Below are 18,042 nucleotides of genomic sequence, written 5' to 3' on the forward strand. Positions count from 1 at the left end.
TATGTTTTTTTTATTAACTTCAAGAAGAAGTACTCAAAAGCAATAAGTAACTTGCAAAATAAAAGGTTATAATCTTAGGATTAAAGAATATAAAAGATAAAAGGTGATAGGAAAGCATCTTAAGTAGCAGATACAAATAAATTAGGCATTATGCAAATTATACAAAAAAGAATACAAATCAAATTAATTTTATATCAGATTTCAATTTCAACCTAAAAAATAGGGTAAATCTAAACAATAGATATGTGCTATAAAATAACACAGGCTTCTTTCTAGATAATATGCTCTCGAAGTAATTCATTGTGAAAAGGCCAGAGTTTGCAATACTAGGAAGTACTTATAAACCACTTCATATGTTAGAAATAGAGTATTTCAGCATTATTATTAAAAAAATACAGGTTGAGTTTTTTTTTTAATAAGAAAAAATACATATCTTAAAAAGCCAAAATGACCACTGGAATTGGGTTGTACATCACTTTCCAGTAAAAAGGAAAAACAGCCTGGACAGGTGTAATTTATCATTTTTCTGATTTAATATCAAAGAAATATATTAAAATAATAAAAAGAATCCTGAAATCCTCAAAATTTGTAGTGATAAATAGCCCTCCCTGTCTTTATTGCATTATACCTACTAACAGAAATATTGCATGGTGGATTTTGCCAGACAAGGACGATTATTTTCCAATAAAAAGTTGCATATTAAATTCCAGCACAAAAGTGGGTGTCTAATACTTTGGAAATCTTTTATGGCTTGCCAAAGAACGCAATTTTAAACTTAACTAATACAAACATATTCCTGGAGTGAACCTACATTAAAGATTTCCATCCAATGCCACCCAGTTTCAGAATGTTGTCCTCATATTAAAACATCAGCTAATCTTAGCGGTTAACTAAACCAACACTGATTTTTCACAACTCCTATGTATTTGATAGCTAACATATAAAAGATAATCTATATGCTTCTCTCTCATTGATTGAAATATAATAGTATCAATGATAATCTAATAAGAAAGGATGATTTTGGCTTTAGATTTTAAAAATCTGCTAAGTAGATACCTAAATATTTAATGCGTACTGGGAAATCTTATTTTAGAGTAAATAATATTTTGATTTGGTGGGGGAAATCAAAGTGGTCAGAAAGCTTATAATTTCCTTTCTGTTACTCTTTTGTGCCTCTTTACTAAGGAAAATAATATTCTTTTCAATTGAAGAACATTGAAGAAATGTTCTGGCTCTAAGGAATTCAGTTTTTACAAAATAATATTCTTAAAACATTTTTATCTTCTTAAAACTAGTTACATGCTTTCTTTTGAAACAAGAACATCCTGACAATTATGAAAAATCATGGACTAAGACATGTAGTCGCATACTTTCTCATCCATTTACAAACCTGGGTGAGTATAAACATAACTTGAGTTAGAAATCTATATGTCTATATAAATTCAATTGTGACACTGAATAAAATGCTTCATATTATGTAGCTAACATAAATCTTTCAAAAATATGTATTTATAGATAAGGCTAAATGAAAGGCTTTTTATTAAAAAAAATAAAAAATTGTAAATAAGTAAATTACCTGGCTAATAGAAAAATTGTAAATAAGTAAATTACCTGGCTAATAGAATGCACCTGTTAGGTTGTTTATGTACATTATCAGATATATAGTAAAAAGGATATCCAACAGAAAGGTCATTTAGGAACTGAAGCGTCCTTGAAATTACAGGCTCACATCTTCCCCAGTACTTAAGGTTTGTAACACTAAACATAAAAAAAAAAAAATTTAATTATGATTAAAGTATTTGCTTGCAAAGGGAGAACATGGAAATACACATACATTCCTGTAAGTTAGATGACCTAAATCACAAATATCTCACAAAGTGAAAAGTGGGTTTAAATTCCAATGGAACATTTTCTAGTCTATTCTTTTTATAGCGTATACAAAATTATACACAATCAATGCACAATGAACATTGCTCTCCAAATGGTGTATTATTCTATAAATTTAGTTTTATAAATTAAAAAAGTTGTCTAACTGTTTCACAAAGAAACATCAAGTTTGTATCCAAAACAAACCTATTAGGGAGTGAGAGCAGGAGTTACAAAGCAAGTCAAATAGAGGCTTATAGTTACTGCCAAGAAACCAACCATCAAACTTGTGGCTCCAAAACTCACCTCTTATGATCATGGCTGTTTATCTAACTTTCTTATCTGTAAGCAAGACAGTGCTATCTATCTGTTATACGGATCAAGTAGGATTTCAAGTGGAGGCATGTAAGTTTAGGCAAAGTATACAAAGTTATGTCTATGGCCTGAAAGTAGTTAATTCTGCTAAGACTATAAGGATAATTTAAGGACAGTTTCCACGGATTATGTCTCTGATAGCCATAGGTTTCTGCTGGTATCAATGAATGCCCGGCCTGAAGGCAATCAAATCTCTCTCAATCATTCTAATTTGCAATAATATCTTGAGTTGGTCTTTAAAATTGAGCATTTTCTTTTTAATTAAAAAAAAGCTGCCCAATTGAACTGAAGAGTCAAAGTCTGTAAAATTTTCAAAACCACATTTTGATATTGCATACTGCAGTTGAATGGATACCTTGACAAATAATTCTTTTTGGATGGTGAATTTTAAATATGTGAAATGAAGTTTCAAATAAGAACAATGCTACTATTCTAAGAATTAAAGCATAATTTAAAGTCTTTTATTAAAAATTAGTATTTATGAGGAGATTTAAACACAGTATAAAGATCTACTAGTTCAGAACAACAATAAAAGAAAAATCAAAGAACCAAAGCAGAAACTCACATTTTTGTCATGAATGTTTCTAGAACATGGTTATCATCTGTTATTCCTAAGACTTCTGACATACGGGCATATACCTGCATGAAAACATTTAATTGTTAAAAACTTTGTCTTTAACATATATTTTCAAAAGACTATTCCAACTGAACAAATGTAAAGATTCAATGCATTGTTATATCCTCCACACTGAAGTAGGAAATGAGTGGGGAGAACAAACTAAGAATTAAATTTTTTAAAATACAATTTATAGATTTACCCTCCTCTTTTTCTTCCAGGAAGCACTTCCCTTATTTTGAAACATACACACACCCACACAAACCAACATTCACAGACTCATTTTATTCCCAGCATACCACATATTTTTTTTCTCAAAGTGGTAACAAACCACCCCTTTCTTAAAGATGAGCATCTGCAGGTAAAGTGAGTGCCTCAATAAAAGACTCCAACGTTAAAAAAAATTTCCATTGGTTCCAGATTTTAGCAAATCAGCAAATAATTCAGGATTCTGTTAGGTAGTTGTAAAAATAAGGATTGCAAAAATAAGAGGAAGTTAAAGAATTTATAGAAATTCTCCTCAAATATCTCTCAATAAGCTCCCCCAAATATAGAGATAGGTCTTACTTTCCATGCTGCAACTGGAATCCCAGGATCAGGGATTCTCTGCTGAATACATCGGGGCCTGAGAATCCACCAAGCTTCCAATTAGGGAGTGTTGGCTGTGGAGTTTGGGGTGCAACATTTCTGTCCCAACCCAAGCTACACTGAGCTTATAAACACATATCCCACTTCAAGTGGGAAAATGCCACCGGCAGCCAATGGGAATATTCCCTAAATAGCCTGGCAAAGCTGAGAGGTGGGTTGACACCTTCACACTCCCTGATGCTCTGGTGTGATTCCAGGTTATATCTGCCAGACGCCAGCTGTATGGGATTTCTCTTCTCTGATTTGACCCCCTGTGATTGTGTTCTCTCGTTCTCTCGTGATCTGCCTATTTTCTACGGTATGGCAACTTAGCTTTCACTCACTCAGCCTTTTGTTTTTCATATGTAAATACTACCTTGATATACTGTCATAGGTGGTGAAAACGAGCAAAAAAAAAAAAAAAAAAATCACAGAACAACCACAAATCATCCAGAGTTACATGGTAATACAGAGGAGGAAAGCTGTTTGCTGCAGAGATCTCATACTTGGATTTTAAACACAACCAGAAGCTTGTGTTCCAGGGTTTTGACTTAAGTCCTATGACCAGAAGCTCCTCGGGCCAGCAGAGTGAATCAGAGGGAGAGTGAGAGGGAAAGGAGGGGGCAAATGAAAGAAGAGGTAGAAGAGTAGAGGGGAGAAGCTGGATGAGAGAGAAAGAAAGGGAAATTGAGATTCAAATTCCTGTTGCCTCTTCTGTTAACTTCCGAGTCCTACAGAAGAGCATTTCAATTACTGCATCTGTGTCTCTGTTCACAAGAGTAGGCCTTCATCTCTTGTAAGACTGAAGCTATCACTGTAACATATTTGCAGGGAAGAGGGAGCTAGGAAGAAAGAACCCAGGGACGTTAGTTACCACCAACCCTCAATGATCAGAAACCTTTAAGCACATAGATGGCTCAAAGGAAGAATGTTTGTAAAACATGATCTTATCTCAACATGATCCAAAACCTCTCTCATGAATGAGAGTGAACTGAGTCCCATGGAAAATCTGATACTGATATGATTAATAGCACACAAGGCCCTTCACAACTTGGCCCCAACCTACCTCATCTTCTACTGTTTCCCTCAACCTGAAGCCATAATGAAACGTTCATGAAATACTGAGGCTTCTCATGCAGTTACAGATCTCTATGAGTTTACACACTGTTCATTTTTCCTGAATTGGCTTTCCTCCTTCTCTTCCTCTGATTCTCATTCAAAACAAGGCATCTCTGAAGCCTTCCTTGCCTTTCCAGGCTGTGTGAGTCGCCCTCTCCTTTATGCTCCTACAGTATCTGGTCCATTCCTCTAGCACGATGCTTTCCACACTGTAATTGTTTGGGTGTTCATCTCACTCAACACTCTGTATTTTTGTAAAACAAAATTTTACATTTTCAAGACTCTGCAAATGCTGTTTTTTTAATGGCAAAGACCAGAATTAACCTGATTTTGATTTTGTCTATGCCACCTTGAATAATAAAAATATAAAATGTGATTTTAAGTGTTTAAGACATTTTAACATTTTAAATACATTTTTTTACTGACAGTTCTTACAAGGAAGTTTTCTGCTGTGTCCCTGGCATTTATGAAAGGAGGAAGCTAAGCAGGCAGGTCTGTTGTGCTCTGCTGTCAAAACAGTTTCTCAAAGCATCAGATTTGACCCAATAAGGTACTAGAAAAAACAGTCAACATTGACACATGGCAGTGCTTTAATCCACAATTATCCTTGTAACTTGCACCATTCCTTTTATCATCCATTAGCTTTGATTCCCATTATCCCATCTAGAACTGTGTCAACGCTTCTGTCCCTAGGGATTTCTCTCCACTACCAGGATCTGACAGTCAGGCTTGAGTACTAAACAGGATCATTACCTCTTAAATCCACTTATCTGATCTACTGAATAGTAAATTGAAAAGCTCATTAAGAGCAACAATCTGATTTGTTTTCACGTGTGACAGGGTCATTTAAAATCAATGTATGATTACTGCATTTCTTTTAAAAGGCTGTCTCACGTTTTCCAAGGAGCCTTATCAGTCAGAGAACATGCAGATAATGTGAAAATGTCTTCAAAGATCTGAAATGCAATTATACTGCAGACATACATAATTTTGGGGGTGAGAAGTAATTTGTCCAGTGAGAAAATATCTATAAAATTGTTTATCGTAAAGCACAAGTCAATGAAAGTTTCCTACAGAAAAAATTCTAACACAATATTTAGGGGTTTTCAACATTTTCTAAAACTTCCATCACTCCACCAAAAATAATTTTTATGACAGCAAGAAGAAATTATATCACAATATGTACTCATTTTAAGGAAAGAAATAGGAGCTGGCACAGGAGTGAAAGAAAACGAAAAAAACCTCACTTTCAGCTCACAGATTCCCAACCTTTTATTTTATAATCAACTAAGACAATTTGATCTTAGTGAAAAATAAGCAAAAATCTAAGAAATAAGAGACCAAGCCCACTTGTGCTGTTCATCCATCTTTGAAGGATACAATAAAGTTGAATAAATGGTTATGCCTTTGGTTATGTATTTCACATAATTAGAGATATACACATTGTAAGTTAGTTTTTGCCCATTAGCCTGTAATTCCTCCCTTTCTTCCTTTAAAAAAAAAGATGCTTATATTTTATTAGACTACAAACTTCCTGAGAGCAGAGATGATGCTCTCTTATCTCCCACGCATAACACTCAATAAATGTTTGTTAAATGAATAAAAGAATGTAACGTTAAAATGCGCGTTTTGGCTGATTCCATTTCATTCACAGTTTTTTAACAAAAGGAAAACAACGAACAAAAGGTGTGTTTTTTATACAGAACTTATTTTTCCCTGTAAAAATAATGTATCCCAAATTCGACTCACTGAAGAACCATCTATAAAATTTTATTATTTAAAAAGATGTAGTGTTAATACTTGAATAATATTTCTGGAAGAAATTCTCCCTATAGGTTCACTAAGAAGAGCTCTCCTCCTCTGGATACTCAAAGCATCCATTGTTGCCAGCCTGTTAGTGGCACTTCTAAAGTAACAGCATATGATCTTGTTGAGTATTCATTTTCCATGTTAAAAGGTTTCCTCTATTACTTCAAGCATGTGCTGTCTGAGGGCAGGGAAAATGACTATTTCTCTTAACATCTCCAGAAGTACTGAGAACACTGTCTTGATAAACTTAGCAACATAGATAAAGCTCAGGCTTTGGTCCCAAAGATAACTGGGTTTGGATCCTGGATCTGCCACTCACTCTGTGTTACTGAAAGTCTCTGAATCTTGGTTTTTTTGCCTGAAAAATAGGAATAATAATAAAACCTACTTTATAGGCTTTGGGGAAGATTAAATAATGACATCTATCTAACACAGAGCCTGGCATTCAATAGCTACTCAACAAACGCTGCTCTCCTTCCTACTCCTTTTTACAGTCCCTTTCTCATATCAGGTGCTAATACTGTCGGCTAATGTCTTTCCAACAGAAGACTCATTACTAAAAAATACCAGAAGGGTAAGAAGGTGATAACCTTGAAGATTTACACCCAGAAAAAAGGTTAAAACAAATAAAATTTTGAAATTTGCATTAGCTGTGAAATCTCTAAATATATTCAATTAACACATTCTAATCACGGTCAGAAATGACATTCGCTAACGGCATAGAGCTTCAAAATTTCATGATACAAAACAAAATTCTTTCTACTTCTAAGTAGTTATTGCCTTAGAAGCTAAAAAAAATTAACCGTTTTAACCAGTCATCCATCTCTTTGACTCCTGAAATACATGAAATTGTTAGAAATGTAAGAAATTATCATTATTACAGACTTAAGGAGGCATGCTCCTAAAAAACTGCCCTAATATGTTTGTTTTCTTATCTCTATTCATTTTACTGTGAAGGTTTTTTTAAACTTCAGAAAAAAGCATTTAGACAAACACATACCGCTTCAATGACCTTCAACATGTTCAATATGCTTCAATATGTTCTCTCACTTCTCAAATATTGCCTGTGTATATGCAGGTAGTTTATATGATTTCACATCTGGTTTTTAAAAGGGAAGCCAGACAAGATAAGAAAACCAGACAAGGGAATACATATACAAACAGCAATAAGATTCTGAGTTGTAAATTTAATTTAATAAAGAATAAAAGCATGTGCTGCAATAATTTTTAAATTGCTTTCTTCTTCCAATCCTAATCCTTGGTCTTGAGTATCTGCAGCATTGTCTCTAACATTCTGGTTATAACTTTGAAGAAACTAATTATGTCAATCCTTAAATTTGAAGTAGATTACAGAACTGGGAAACCCAGAATATTAGTTCCTAAAGGTTGTATGGATATATAATGACAGTTACAGAAATTCAATAACAGCCCTCTATGAAATGTACTCAAAAGCACCACATGAAACAAATTAAGAAGAACAATGAATCTCTCATTCTGTGCAAATAAGAAAATAAGAGAAAACACTGGTTCTATAGGTTTTCATAAGAGTTGTTATAATGAATTAAGATTTTGGATAATGAATCTTCAGAAAATTACAGTAAGTTAATACCCTTAGGCCTTCTATAAATGTTTAAGACGTTATAACTTTTCCAAGAGCTTTTATAAGCAGGCTCAACGCAGAAAATTAGCAGTGCTATAGAAATCAACAACAAAGTATTTTGCCATCAGATGACATACTTTCCTGAAACAATTTAGTCTAAAACATTTGCATCCAGTAATATAAAATTGATACCATAAAATTAAAATAAAAAACCCCAACAACTGTGAATTTTAAAGTATTGCTTCAATCTATTGAAATGATGTATAAATCAAGATTTTTAACCAAATATAATTTGGTATAACAAAACCTGTCACTGGAAAGGATCCAATATAATAAAAGCATTAGAGTTCCTGAGGAAAAGAATTTTGGAACTGAGTATGAACTCACTTATGAGTAAAAAACCAATTTCCATATTTTTGTCTCAGGTTTTAAGTGCCCTTGAGGCCAATGCAGTGCGTTCTATATGAGAACCCATTAAAGTGAAAGCTAGGGGAGAGAGGAGCAGGAGAAGGGTACGAGGAAGCTAATAGAGCATCTAATGACTTGGATCTAAACAGTTTGGAGCTAAAGATACTGAGCTTTTTCATGAACGTTTGAAGAAAAATAAAACATGATCATCACAATTAACTTGTGACCGCATCAAGAGAATTAATGGTACAAACAACATTTTTGCATATTAAATGCAAAAACCTAGTGATAATTAATAGATCCACATTATTCTTGACTAATTTTTCCACATCATTTAAAATAGCATCACAAAATACAGGACCAAAATTAGGTGAAAAATCTTTTGTCAAAACTTGATTTTAAAGCCATAATTTACGTCGGAAACCAAGTGCCAAAAGGTTAGGAATCCGCTTGCCCCATTCAGTGGAATACAGAATGGCATCTGATAAAGAAAAGCTGGTTATGGAAATACAAAATAAATGTGAATATTAAATATTTATTTCAATTAGAATATCTGAACCCACCATCTGTGGTGGCCATCTTGCTAAGGGGACATGTACCTAACAAATCTCTTAAGAGGCGTTCCCAATCTGCTTGAATAAGCTATTGTATAAGAAAACTTGGAGCGACCACTTTGGCCTCGCATTTCCTTCGCTCCACATCCTGTGGCACAAAGCATGAACTCAGCAGGCTGGGGTTCAGGGCTGCCTGCTGCCTTGTGATAATCCCCTCTCCCAGTAGGGGCCTCCACTGATGCATGGCTAAGAACATGCTTCCTCTTTTGCTTGCACCCCAGTGGGGTTTCCATTCCTAACTTGGGCCCAAATCCAGATTGCTAAGGAAGGGTTCCAGATGCTGCCAGAGATATTTTTCGATTGGTTTCTAAACAATAATCTATTAGAAAGAGGAGTAAAGGTACAGTGTGAAAACCAGCAATACTGGTAATTTTGGAGAGATTCTTTCCTTCCCACCCCTGACCAGATCTAAGGTCTAACTACCACCTGTTCAACAGAAGCTGGCTGTTTGCCTCATTTTCCTTCAGGGAGCCACTGACTAAGGATCTTCACCAGCGTGAACCTAATGCCTCCCGACAGGCCTTCACTAGCCAAGAGGGACCCGGGTCGAGCGCACCAGTTATTGGTCACAGGACACACAGCCCATAGAAAGACTCCCGTGGTGCAACCAGCTGAAAGCCAACTAGAGAAGATGGGGAGTGTACATTTGTCCTGACACAGCTTTGCTCCTGCTGGCTGCCAACTCATTCCACGTCTGAAGCCAAGCTTCTGTTAAACTAGTCTTCTGTGGCTAAATCCAAGGTAAAGCCTTGGGTAAATATATTATCTTCCCAGGTTCAGACAATAAGAAGCTAACCATGGCTATGGCACAAGGTTATTGGAAGAAGGCTTCATTAATTTTGGTGGAAGGTTTTGAAATCATGGTCTGAAGGGGCATCTCAGGCATTTTATTTATAATTCTTTGCAGTAGCAAATTTATAAGATGACATGATTAGATTTTGGAGCAATGAACTGATGCTGGATGAAATTTGTGAGAGGGTGATGGCAGAGGTGGGGAACTGGGAAGTAAAAGATTTTGTTTAATTTCTTATACCTCTTAAAGGTATCAGCCAGAAACATATTCTGGTACAAGAGACACACGTGCTCTAGACACTGCTCAGTAACATGCTATTCAATGAGTAACTGGTTAGAACTGGTCACTTCAGAAATGCTATAATCAAGAACCTAGGCTGCTTTCACACCACGCAATCAAACTAAACAGAGGCTTTGCAGTTAATACTGCTTATTAGCTGACTATTGAACACTTAATTATAAAATATGCACACTACAGGATTAACACAGTGCATAAAAAAGGGAATCAAGACAACGCACCCTTACACTTCTCACTGTGCACGTGCCTAATTTAATCATAACAGTCTTGGGCTGTGGTGAGATAAGTATAAAGACTAGTGATCCACCACAATAGCCAGCAGCTCAACTCACCTTAACTATTTTCCAAGCCTTCTCTGGAACTCTGGACACATCACTCCTCAGGCGTACAACCTAAAAAGCACAGAGTTTAGGCACCTGCCACCTGGTGTCAGGGATAAGGGAAGATCAGAAGGCCTTCCCAACTTCAGATATAGGGAGAATGTGGCTCAGGATATTTATGGCTGTCACTTAAAATATTCATGGGGCTTTGACTTTATTCTGGAGGCTATGAGTATAGGCATAGTGAAGTGCTGTTCAAAGCCTGGATGTGGTTATATGGATTACAATGGGTTTGCGTCCATGAAATAATTCAAGAAACCAATTACTAAAAGATAGCCCTAAAAAAGAACAAATTATAAATAACACCTGACAGAACTATTTTTAAGAAGCTCTTAGTAATGTTCTTTCCCATGAGGCACTGTCATTATGCAAGTGTAGCAACTGGAGCTAATGATGTAAGTAGACAAAGTCAACTTTTGATGGGTAAAAGTGCATGTTTAATAAATGAAACTCATTTCTGTAGTCATTCAGAAGGTAAGTAAATCATATTGAGTCTTCAACCACTTAATCTAATTCTTGCACACACACTCTCTCCCCAATTCTCTAAAAGCATGCCAAATTATGATTATAGTGGATTTTAAGACTTTACTTGGTCCCCATCTCCACTTCTAACACCTTTGTTTTATTCATACATGTTTCCTATTAATACTATTCTATTTCTGCCTCCACACTGCCTCTCTGAAACATGTCCCATTCCCTACATCCGAAACAACTTCTTTACCTTCCTCCTGTGAGATACCAAGTCTTCATCCCTCTGGGAAGAACAACCTGATATGAAGGGTACAGGAATAACGGCCCAAGCAATGAAAAAGGGGTGCCAAAAATCATCCATATTTTTACTACTGTCCAAACAGCTATTTTCATTTTTTCACTATACTCTCAAACTTTACTCAAAAACATTGATCTTATAGTCCTTTGTATCTTTTACTTTATGTTCCTCACACTAGCCTAGTTAGTGACAACTCTAACTTACCCTAAATGCAACAGACCAGAGTTCACCTTCTGGTGGCCTACTGACGTCTTCAAACACTAAGACCCGGTTTCTCTGAGCAGCCAGTATCTGCAACAACAGGCGAAGTAGTCCTTCCACCCTCGTCTTCCTGCTGAATACTTCTATGCTGAATATTAGCTACAACATATGCAAAAGTCCAAGTAGTAAACCAAGATAATATGCAGCTGCCCAGGAAGCATATTCTTCTTGCAGCAAGAAGACAGAAATGAGCAAGTCTCTATATATTTTACGTAACTTCAACTAGGAGGAAACAGAATACATGTGTGGTACAACACACACAGGGTTTTGAGTGAAACTGCTGCTTGCTTGACAGGGAACAGGCATTCAATAAATGTTTTTATTGAACAAATTAACACCATAATTCTAGTTAAATCAGTTAGTCTCTGAGAGTCTCAGTTTCTTCATCTGTCAATTGGAAAGAATAATATCACAAAGAGTAGTATCACAAATTAGATGGTAGTCCAGTGAAGTGGTTAAAGATAGATTCTGAAGCTCAAGACTAGTTGGATTCTACCACTTACTGAGTTGTTTTGAACAAGCTGCTTACCCTCTAAACCTGTTTTTTTCAAATATAAAATAAGGATGATAGTAGGACCCAATTTACAGAATTTTTGAGAAGATTAAAGCAGTTAACATACATAAAGGGCTTAGAATAGCCCTGGTACACAGTACAATTTCCATAAAGTACTGGCTATTATTATTGTTATCATCAAATGCTATATTATATATAGCACTGCGAGCATAGTGCCAGGAAAACTTGAAAAGTTTTGGTAACCATGAGCCTGTTTTCTATACCTGTGAGTCTGTTTCTGTTTTGTAAATAAGTTCATTTCTGTCATATTTTAGATTCCACATATACTTGGAATGTTTTTAGTACACAGTATGTACCAAATAAACATTAATTATTAGCTATTAGAATGGGGGTTCAGTAAATGGCCACTAGTATTATTAAACAAGATGTAGTCAAACACTAGTCTGACAGTAAGATTATGAAGCATGCACCAAGATGACAGCCCCTTTTATTTGTGCTTTATCTGGACTAGATGCTGGAAAATGGGTATCTGTTCTAAACTGGTATATGAGTAGTTTTAGTAGTGGTTAAAGAAGACTGATAAGAGGGGAGAAAGCCCAGTGAAAGACAGCCTGCCCCCTAATCTTGTATCTTCTACCTGCAACTTCTGTCTTACAGAGGAAGAACAGGAAACGTGATGAGAAAGGAGACAGGAAGAAAACAGAATGCTCTGTGGCAGCAGGCGACGTTTTATCTCAAGGGCTCATCTGTAAAACCTAAGTTCCTGATCTCAAAGTCCTCATCTTCCTTTCTTGAGTCATCACAAGCTCCTGCTTCCTGTCTCCAAGTTAAGTTCTCATCTCCCTGGGTAAGTAGATGATTTACATCCCTGTGTCCAATAAATTATCAAAATCTTTCCAATTCAGGTAAATGAGTCTAGACAATTCTCTGAGTTTTGTATGCTAAATTAAACATACACAGACAAAGGGTTCCAGAACATCATCATCAGAGTTTTAAATTATCAAAAAAGTTTTTGTGTGATAGATCTAGTAAGAACAGACAGGCGCTGCCTTTCATACATGAAGATACTTGATCTCTGACAGTAGATTATGGGTTAAGTTGCTTCTCCTACAGTACAGTGGATTTGATCAGGTATCTAGGGTCTAACTGAGTTCTCCTGTGACTGATGGCTAGCCAGAACTAGAGGCCCAATCCGTGGTTGTAGAGATGAGGTTTTTTTCCTTGGGAAGTAAAACAGCAAATATGAGGATGAAACTTGTGATAATGGTCTTACCAGTCATTACACTTAAAACTGATCATGCCTGGAATCATGTCTAAATACAGTTAAGTACAAAGTAGAAACCTAATACAGGTTACTCTAATTTTGGAGATAAATATGATCTCAAATGATGATTCCTAGGCATTTTTCATTCTACATTACCTGAAAATACAGAATTTGTAACTTATAGCATGAATAATGCTTTAATACCCAGTGCCTTGAACTTTAGGGACTCCAGGAATGTTAAGGTTGAAGAGTATTGTGTCAATAAGGCAGCTGCACCTGCTGAGAAGTGTGGTGTTACAGTCCATGTCTCAGAAATGAAAATAACCAGGAAAAAAAAAAAAAAAGAAAAAAGGACAGTTGAGAACTGGAACCATCAAGGTGTGGGAGATTGTTCATGGAAATGCATTTCTAATTTTGTACATGGGAGTCAATCAGAAAATGTAATTCACATTGGAGAAAGTTGTTCCAAAGCCAACTTTGTTTAAACACATCTATTCAGTAAAGTAAGGGATACTGGTGCTGGGGAGCCACAGAGGCCTAGGGGAAAACAAAATCCCAATAAGTATGCCAAATGTGCTTCTATTATTTCAAGATTTCTTCAATAGAAACACTATGGGAAGATAAAAGTTAGGAAAACACTGAATTTAAGTAACTCCAAATGTTAAAAAAAATATTTTGCATTTATGTTTTATAACCAAGTGCTTTTCCCACATTTGTCCCAAGGCAGCAGATGAAACGCTATATTCACCATTGCTAATACTAGCAATTGGAACATGCTCTTTGGCAAGGCAGAAATAAGATAATTGTTCAACATAGGCTGGCTTTTCAGAAATACTGGAAGCATTGCCTGTAATTATAGACATCTGTCACTGCTAGCCACTCAGTACTAACCCTGACATCAATATACAACCATAGCACTAAACTGCCTGCAGGCATAGCAATGGAGACCAGATACGCTAGGCAGGCAATCATCTGCTTCATCCAAACTATCTGTCAAAGGTTCCCAACCACAAATAGCTCTTACATTTTGTATCCTTAGGATAATATGTTGATTTATTTTAGATTCTCTAATATTTACAGTCTAGGCCATCTACTAAAATAAAGAAACAAAACTTATGGCTAATGGAGGCAGTTACTGTTCACAGTCATCATAAAAGGTCATAGCTCAACCCTCAAATGTTAAAAATTGATGGCAGCTTTAACCATGTGCTATCATACAGATGTTTCCTTCTGTAGAGGCAATTATTTTCAATAGCAATTCAAAATGGTAACTACAATCTTTCATCAGCAAGTATGTTGCCACATTGATCTAATAGAAATGCTTATATTTTAAAGCCTTTTTTGAGAAGTATAGGTAAGTTTCAATGATGAGTACTGAAGAATCCAGATTGTCAGTTTGGGTTTAGCTGTATATATAGTATGCTATCTGGCAACATTTTTTTACACATACAAATGATGTAACGTCTAGAAACTAGTAAATGATATTGAAGGATAAAATACTTGGTTAATGAATGAGGTGAGTGACATATAATTTTACTGGGTGTAAAGCCCTTTTTTTTGGAAATATACACATCCAATTGCATTCATATTTTTATAAGCCCACACTACAGGTTTAAATGTCAGTTTTTTTTCTCTTTTTAAGCAGTCAGAGAAGCAAGCTGAAAATTATTAGACATTCAGACTAATTAGGAATAAACACTCACAATTCTCATAATGTGTTACTAAAAAACCCAGATATTTCTTGGTTTGATCACAGCAGCCTATGCTGAAGGAAAACTATTAATTACTGACAGACAGTTAGCTTACAAGTGAGCTGCATCTTAAAAACCTCTTTTAAAATACAATTGCTAAATGCCTTACAGTGCTGTAATGTGAGACAGGTTCAAATCTTATTACTTCACTGAAATTAAAACCTAAGTTTTAATACTGTTCAAGTCGAACAATGATTCCACACTTTATTGCTTTTGAAATCCCTTGATGATCATAGGAAAAAATGCCCCCGAGAAAAAAAGACTGTTTTCGATAAACAGAAAATACAGTTTGCACTCTTAGCCTCTTTGTCATCACAAAAAAAGGATTTAATGCCAATTCTTTAAAAAAAGACTTTTTTCCCACAAAATGTGCACCTTGTGTGCCATTTGTAAAATCAGTTCACTTTCTTTTATTTATTACTGCAGCGCGGCAAGGCAATAAAGCAGCTACCAATAGCTAATAAATTACATGCCTTTTAAAACAATTCTCCTGCTACAAAAACATGTAACTACAAAGGTTTACATTTACATGGTACATCACATGAAATGTCTATATTTGTGTCCTATTAACCATTTTGGCAAATTGTGGGCTTTTACCAAATAGCTGATAGAAAAAAAAAATAAAGTGATTCACAAAGATTGACATGATAAAAATAAATATAAAATTACTAGTTTCCAGTAAACTACTCTTATGCTATTTGCACTTTCTAAAAATCCTCCAAAATTTATTTTAAAACATGTTTTAATAAACTATTTTATGCATCAAAAAGACACTCAAAGATGTTCTAATAAAGATTAATTTAAGCTTTACTCAGTGAATACTGAGATCTAAGAAATTACCCTTTCCCCCCTAATTTATGTTCCTAGTATCATGCAGTCTTAAAAAATCATAGCTCCTATGAGTTACTTAGAACAAATTATAAAAGGCAAGATCACTGGAGGTAAGGCAACAGTGCCCCAAATCTGTTCATTAATATATTTTATATTCTTAAAAAAATACAGCAACTTGGTTATTTGAGAAATGCTCACATCAAACATGCCTTGCTTAGCTACAATCTTTCTTTTAAAAGGATATTATCTTCACATAGCCACAAGAACTGCCTAAAACCTTTCCTTTATAAAAGTAAGCTGTTTGTTTTTCTGGTTTGTTTATGTACAGATGAATTCTGAAGTACCTGTACTCTAAATCCAGGCTTAAATTGTTTAATTAATCAGGGTATTTGCTTAATGGTCTCATCCTCTAGTCTCATGATGAGTATGTATTTATGAGGTAGTGTATAGTCTTTTATTATTAATTTCCTCCATTTCCTGTAAGAGCTATCATAGCTGTGGCTTTTTTGTTTGTTTGTTTCATACCTACAAAATTTCAGCTTTGTTCAATTATGTATGATGAACATTGCTTCAATTTTCAAAACACAAACAACTTTGATCCATTTCATATTCACTTCAAGATGATGGTCCACTAGACAAATGAATAAAAATTCTATATTCTATAGCACCTTATTTCTCCATTCAGATCTGCTTTTTCTCTCTCCTGAAATCAGCTTGATTATGATAATTAACAGTTATTTATGAAATATATCTTTTTTTGAAAAGTTCAATGAAATAATTTTATTTCACAGTCACAGAATTTTTAGAGGGGAATCATTATCACCATAAATAATAATATTCTATAAACCATATATCTTTTCCTATACAGAACCCAGGTATATTTCCTAATTTGTCTTTTGCTTCTTTTTAGTAGTACCATTGAAATCATGACCTTTCCCCATACTGCAGCTGATTTAAAAGGATAAAACTCTTAATTAGCAACCAAGAAAAATAGCTGACAAAATATCATTCTCTGTGGCCCTCTTATCTCCCTCCTATATCTCCCTGAACAGAATTTTATTTTAAATCTATTTAGCTCATTCAATATATTGTCTCTCTCAGATCACTAAGAATGTGCACTCAAAACAGGTAGGGCATATATCATGAACCCCATTTTTTTTTAGGTAAGGTCAGAAGATTGCTCAAGATTACACAGTAAATCGGCTTCTCCTCCAACTTCCTATTCACAGTTCTATTTGACAACATTGCTTATTAGCTACCAGGAAAAAATATGTATTTATAGACATTTATTGTAGAAAATCCAAATTAAACTTTCCATTGGGTGCTATTTCATTCATGGGAAATAACCTTGATATATCCTGCACCTATCTAGCAGAGTAGGAGTAGTGGATGGTTCTTGGTGCCAGCTGAGATGGGTAGAGGAATTCAACTGTTTTACTGATTACTGTCTCAGAAGTGATGGAACATTTACACTGTCGCTAACCTCCTCAACTTGTTAAACAATCTGAAGTATACTAATACTTAGATTTCTTGGTTTTGTTTTGCAGCCTTGAATGGGAATATGGAAAACATAAAACTGCACTCTTCTGGCCTCTTTTTGCACAAATATGCAATTCCTAGTTCTACTTTACTTATCTGTTTATGAAATACACAAAAGTGAATTACTCTGAATTAAACCCCAATCATTCCCCAGGAATCTTTCCTGGACTTCCCCAAGATCACATTAGGTATCTTCCTATATGTTCTTACTGTTGTTCTGTGTATCAATCATGGGCTGATCATATCAAACAATGATCATCTGTCAGCTCTGTGTTCTCCACCTGTCTGCAATGACAGGACCATCTCTCTAGTCAGTATTATGTCCCATTGTTTAGCATACAGTAGGCAATTACATGTATTTGTAATTTCAACATGTTTTTTCCCAACACCACCAAGCAATTCTCAGGGGATGCTAATTGGGTGTCCCACAAATATAACTCAATCCTGACCCTATCTATCTCGAGACAGTGTCAGATCCTACTTGTTGAAGGCTCAGTCCACAAGACTGCCTCTAATTTTCAGACACCATTTGAGAGTCCAGATTGTCACCGGTGCTTCTGACCAAACAGCTATAGACTGAAGGTTCCAGGACCTCCTTCTTGGGTTTGA

The 18,042-nt window shown here is 35.2% G+C and overlaps 1 protein-coding gene across 10 annotated transcripts in view; it reads right to left on the minus strand.

Annotated features, from left to right (window-relative positions):
- RANBP17 (RAN binding protein 17) overlaps positions 1-18,042 on the minus strand; it is a 276,475-nt gene that overhangs the window by 89,329 nt on the left and 169,104 nt on the right. For 9 of the 10 annotated variants that reach the window (XR_012501577.1, XR_012501580.1, XR_012501579.1 and 6 more), the window contains exons 15-17: positions 10,457-10,516; positions 2,807-2,880; positions 1,678-1,758 (exon numbers count right to left, since the gene is read on the minus strand). Coding sequence is in view for 5 of the 10 variants with exons in the window: in XM_074350302.1 (XP_074206403.1) it covers positions 1,678-1,758; positions 2,807-2,880; positions 10,457-10,516 (215 nt within the window). In the remaining 5 variants the exon portion in view is untranslated. The remainder of the gene's footprint in view (positions 1-1,677; positions 1,759-2,806; positions 2,881-10,456; positions 10,517-18,042) is intronic. The other variant, XM_074350303.1, reaches the window with a different exon arrangement.

This window comes from Camelus bactrianus, chromosome 22 (assembly GCF_048773025.1).
Source record: "Camelus bactrianus isolate YW-2024 breed Bactrian camel chromosome 22, ASM4877302v1, whole genome shotgun sequence".
NCBI lineage: Eukaryota > Metazoa > Chordata > Mammalia > Artiodactyla > Camelidae > Camelus > Camelus bactrianus.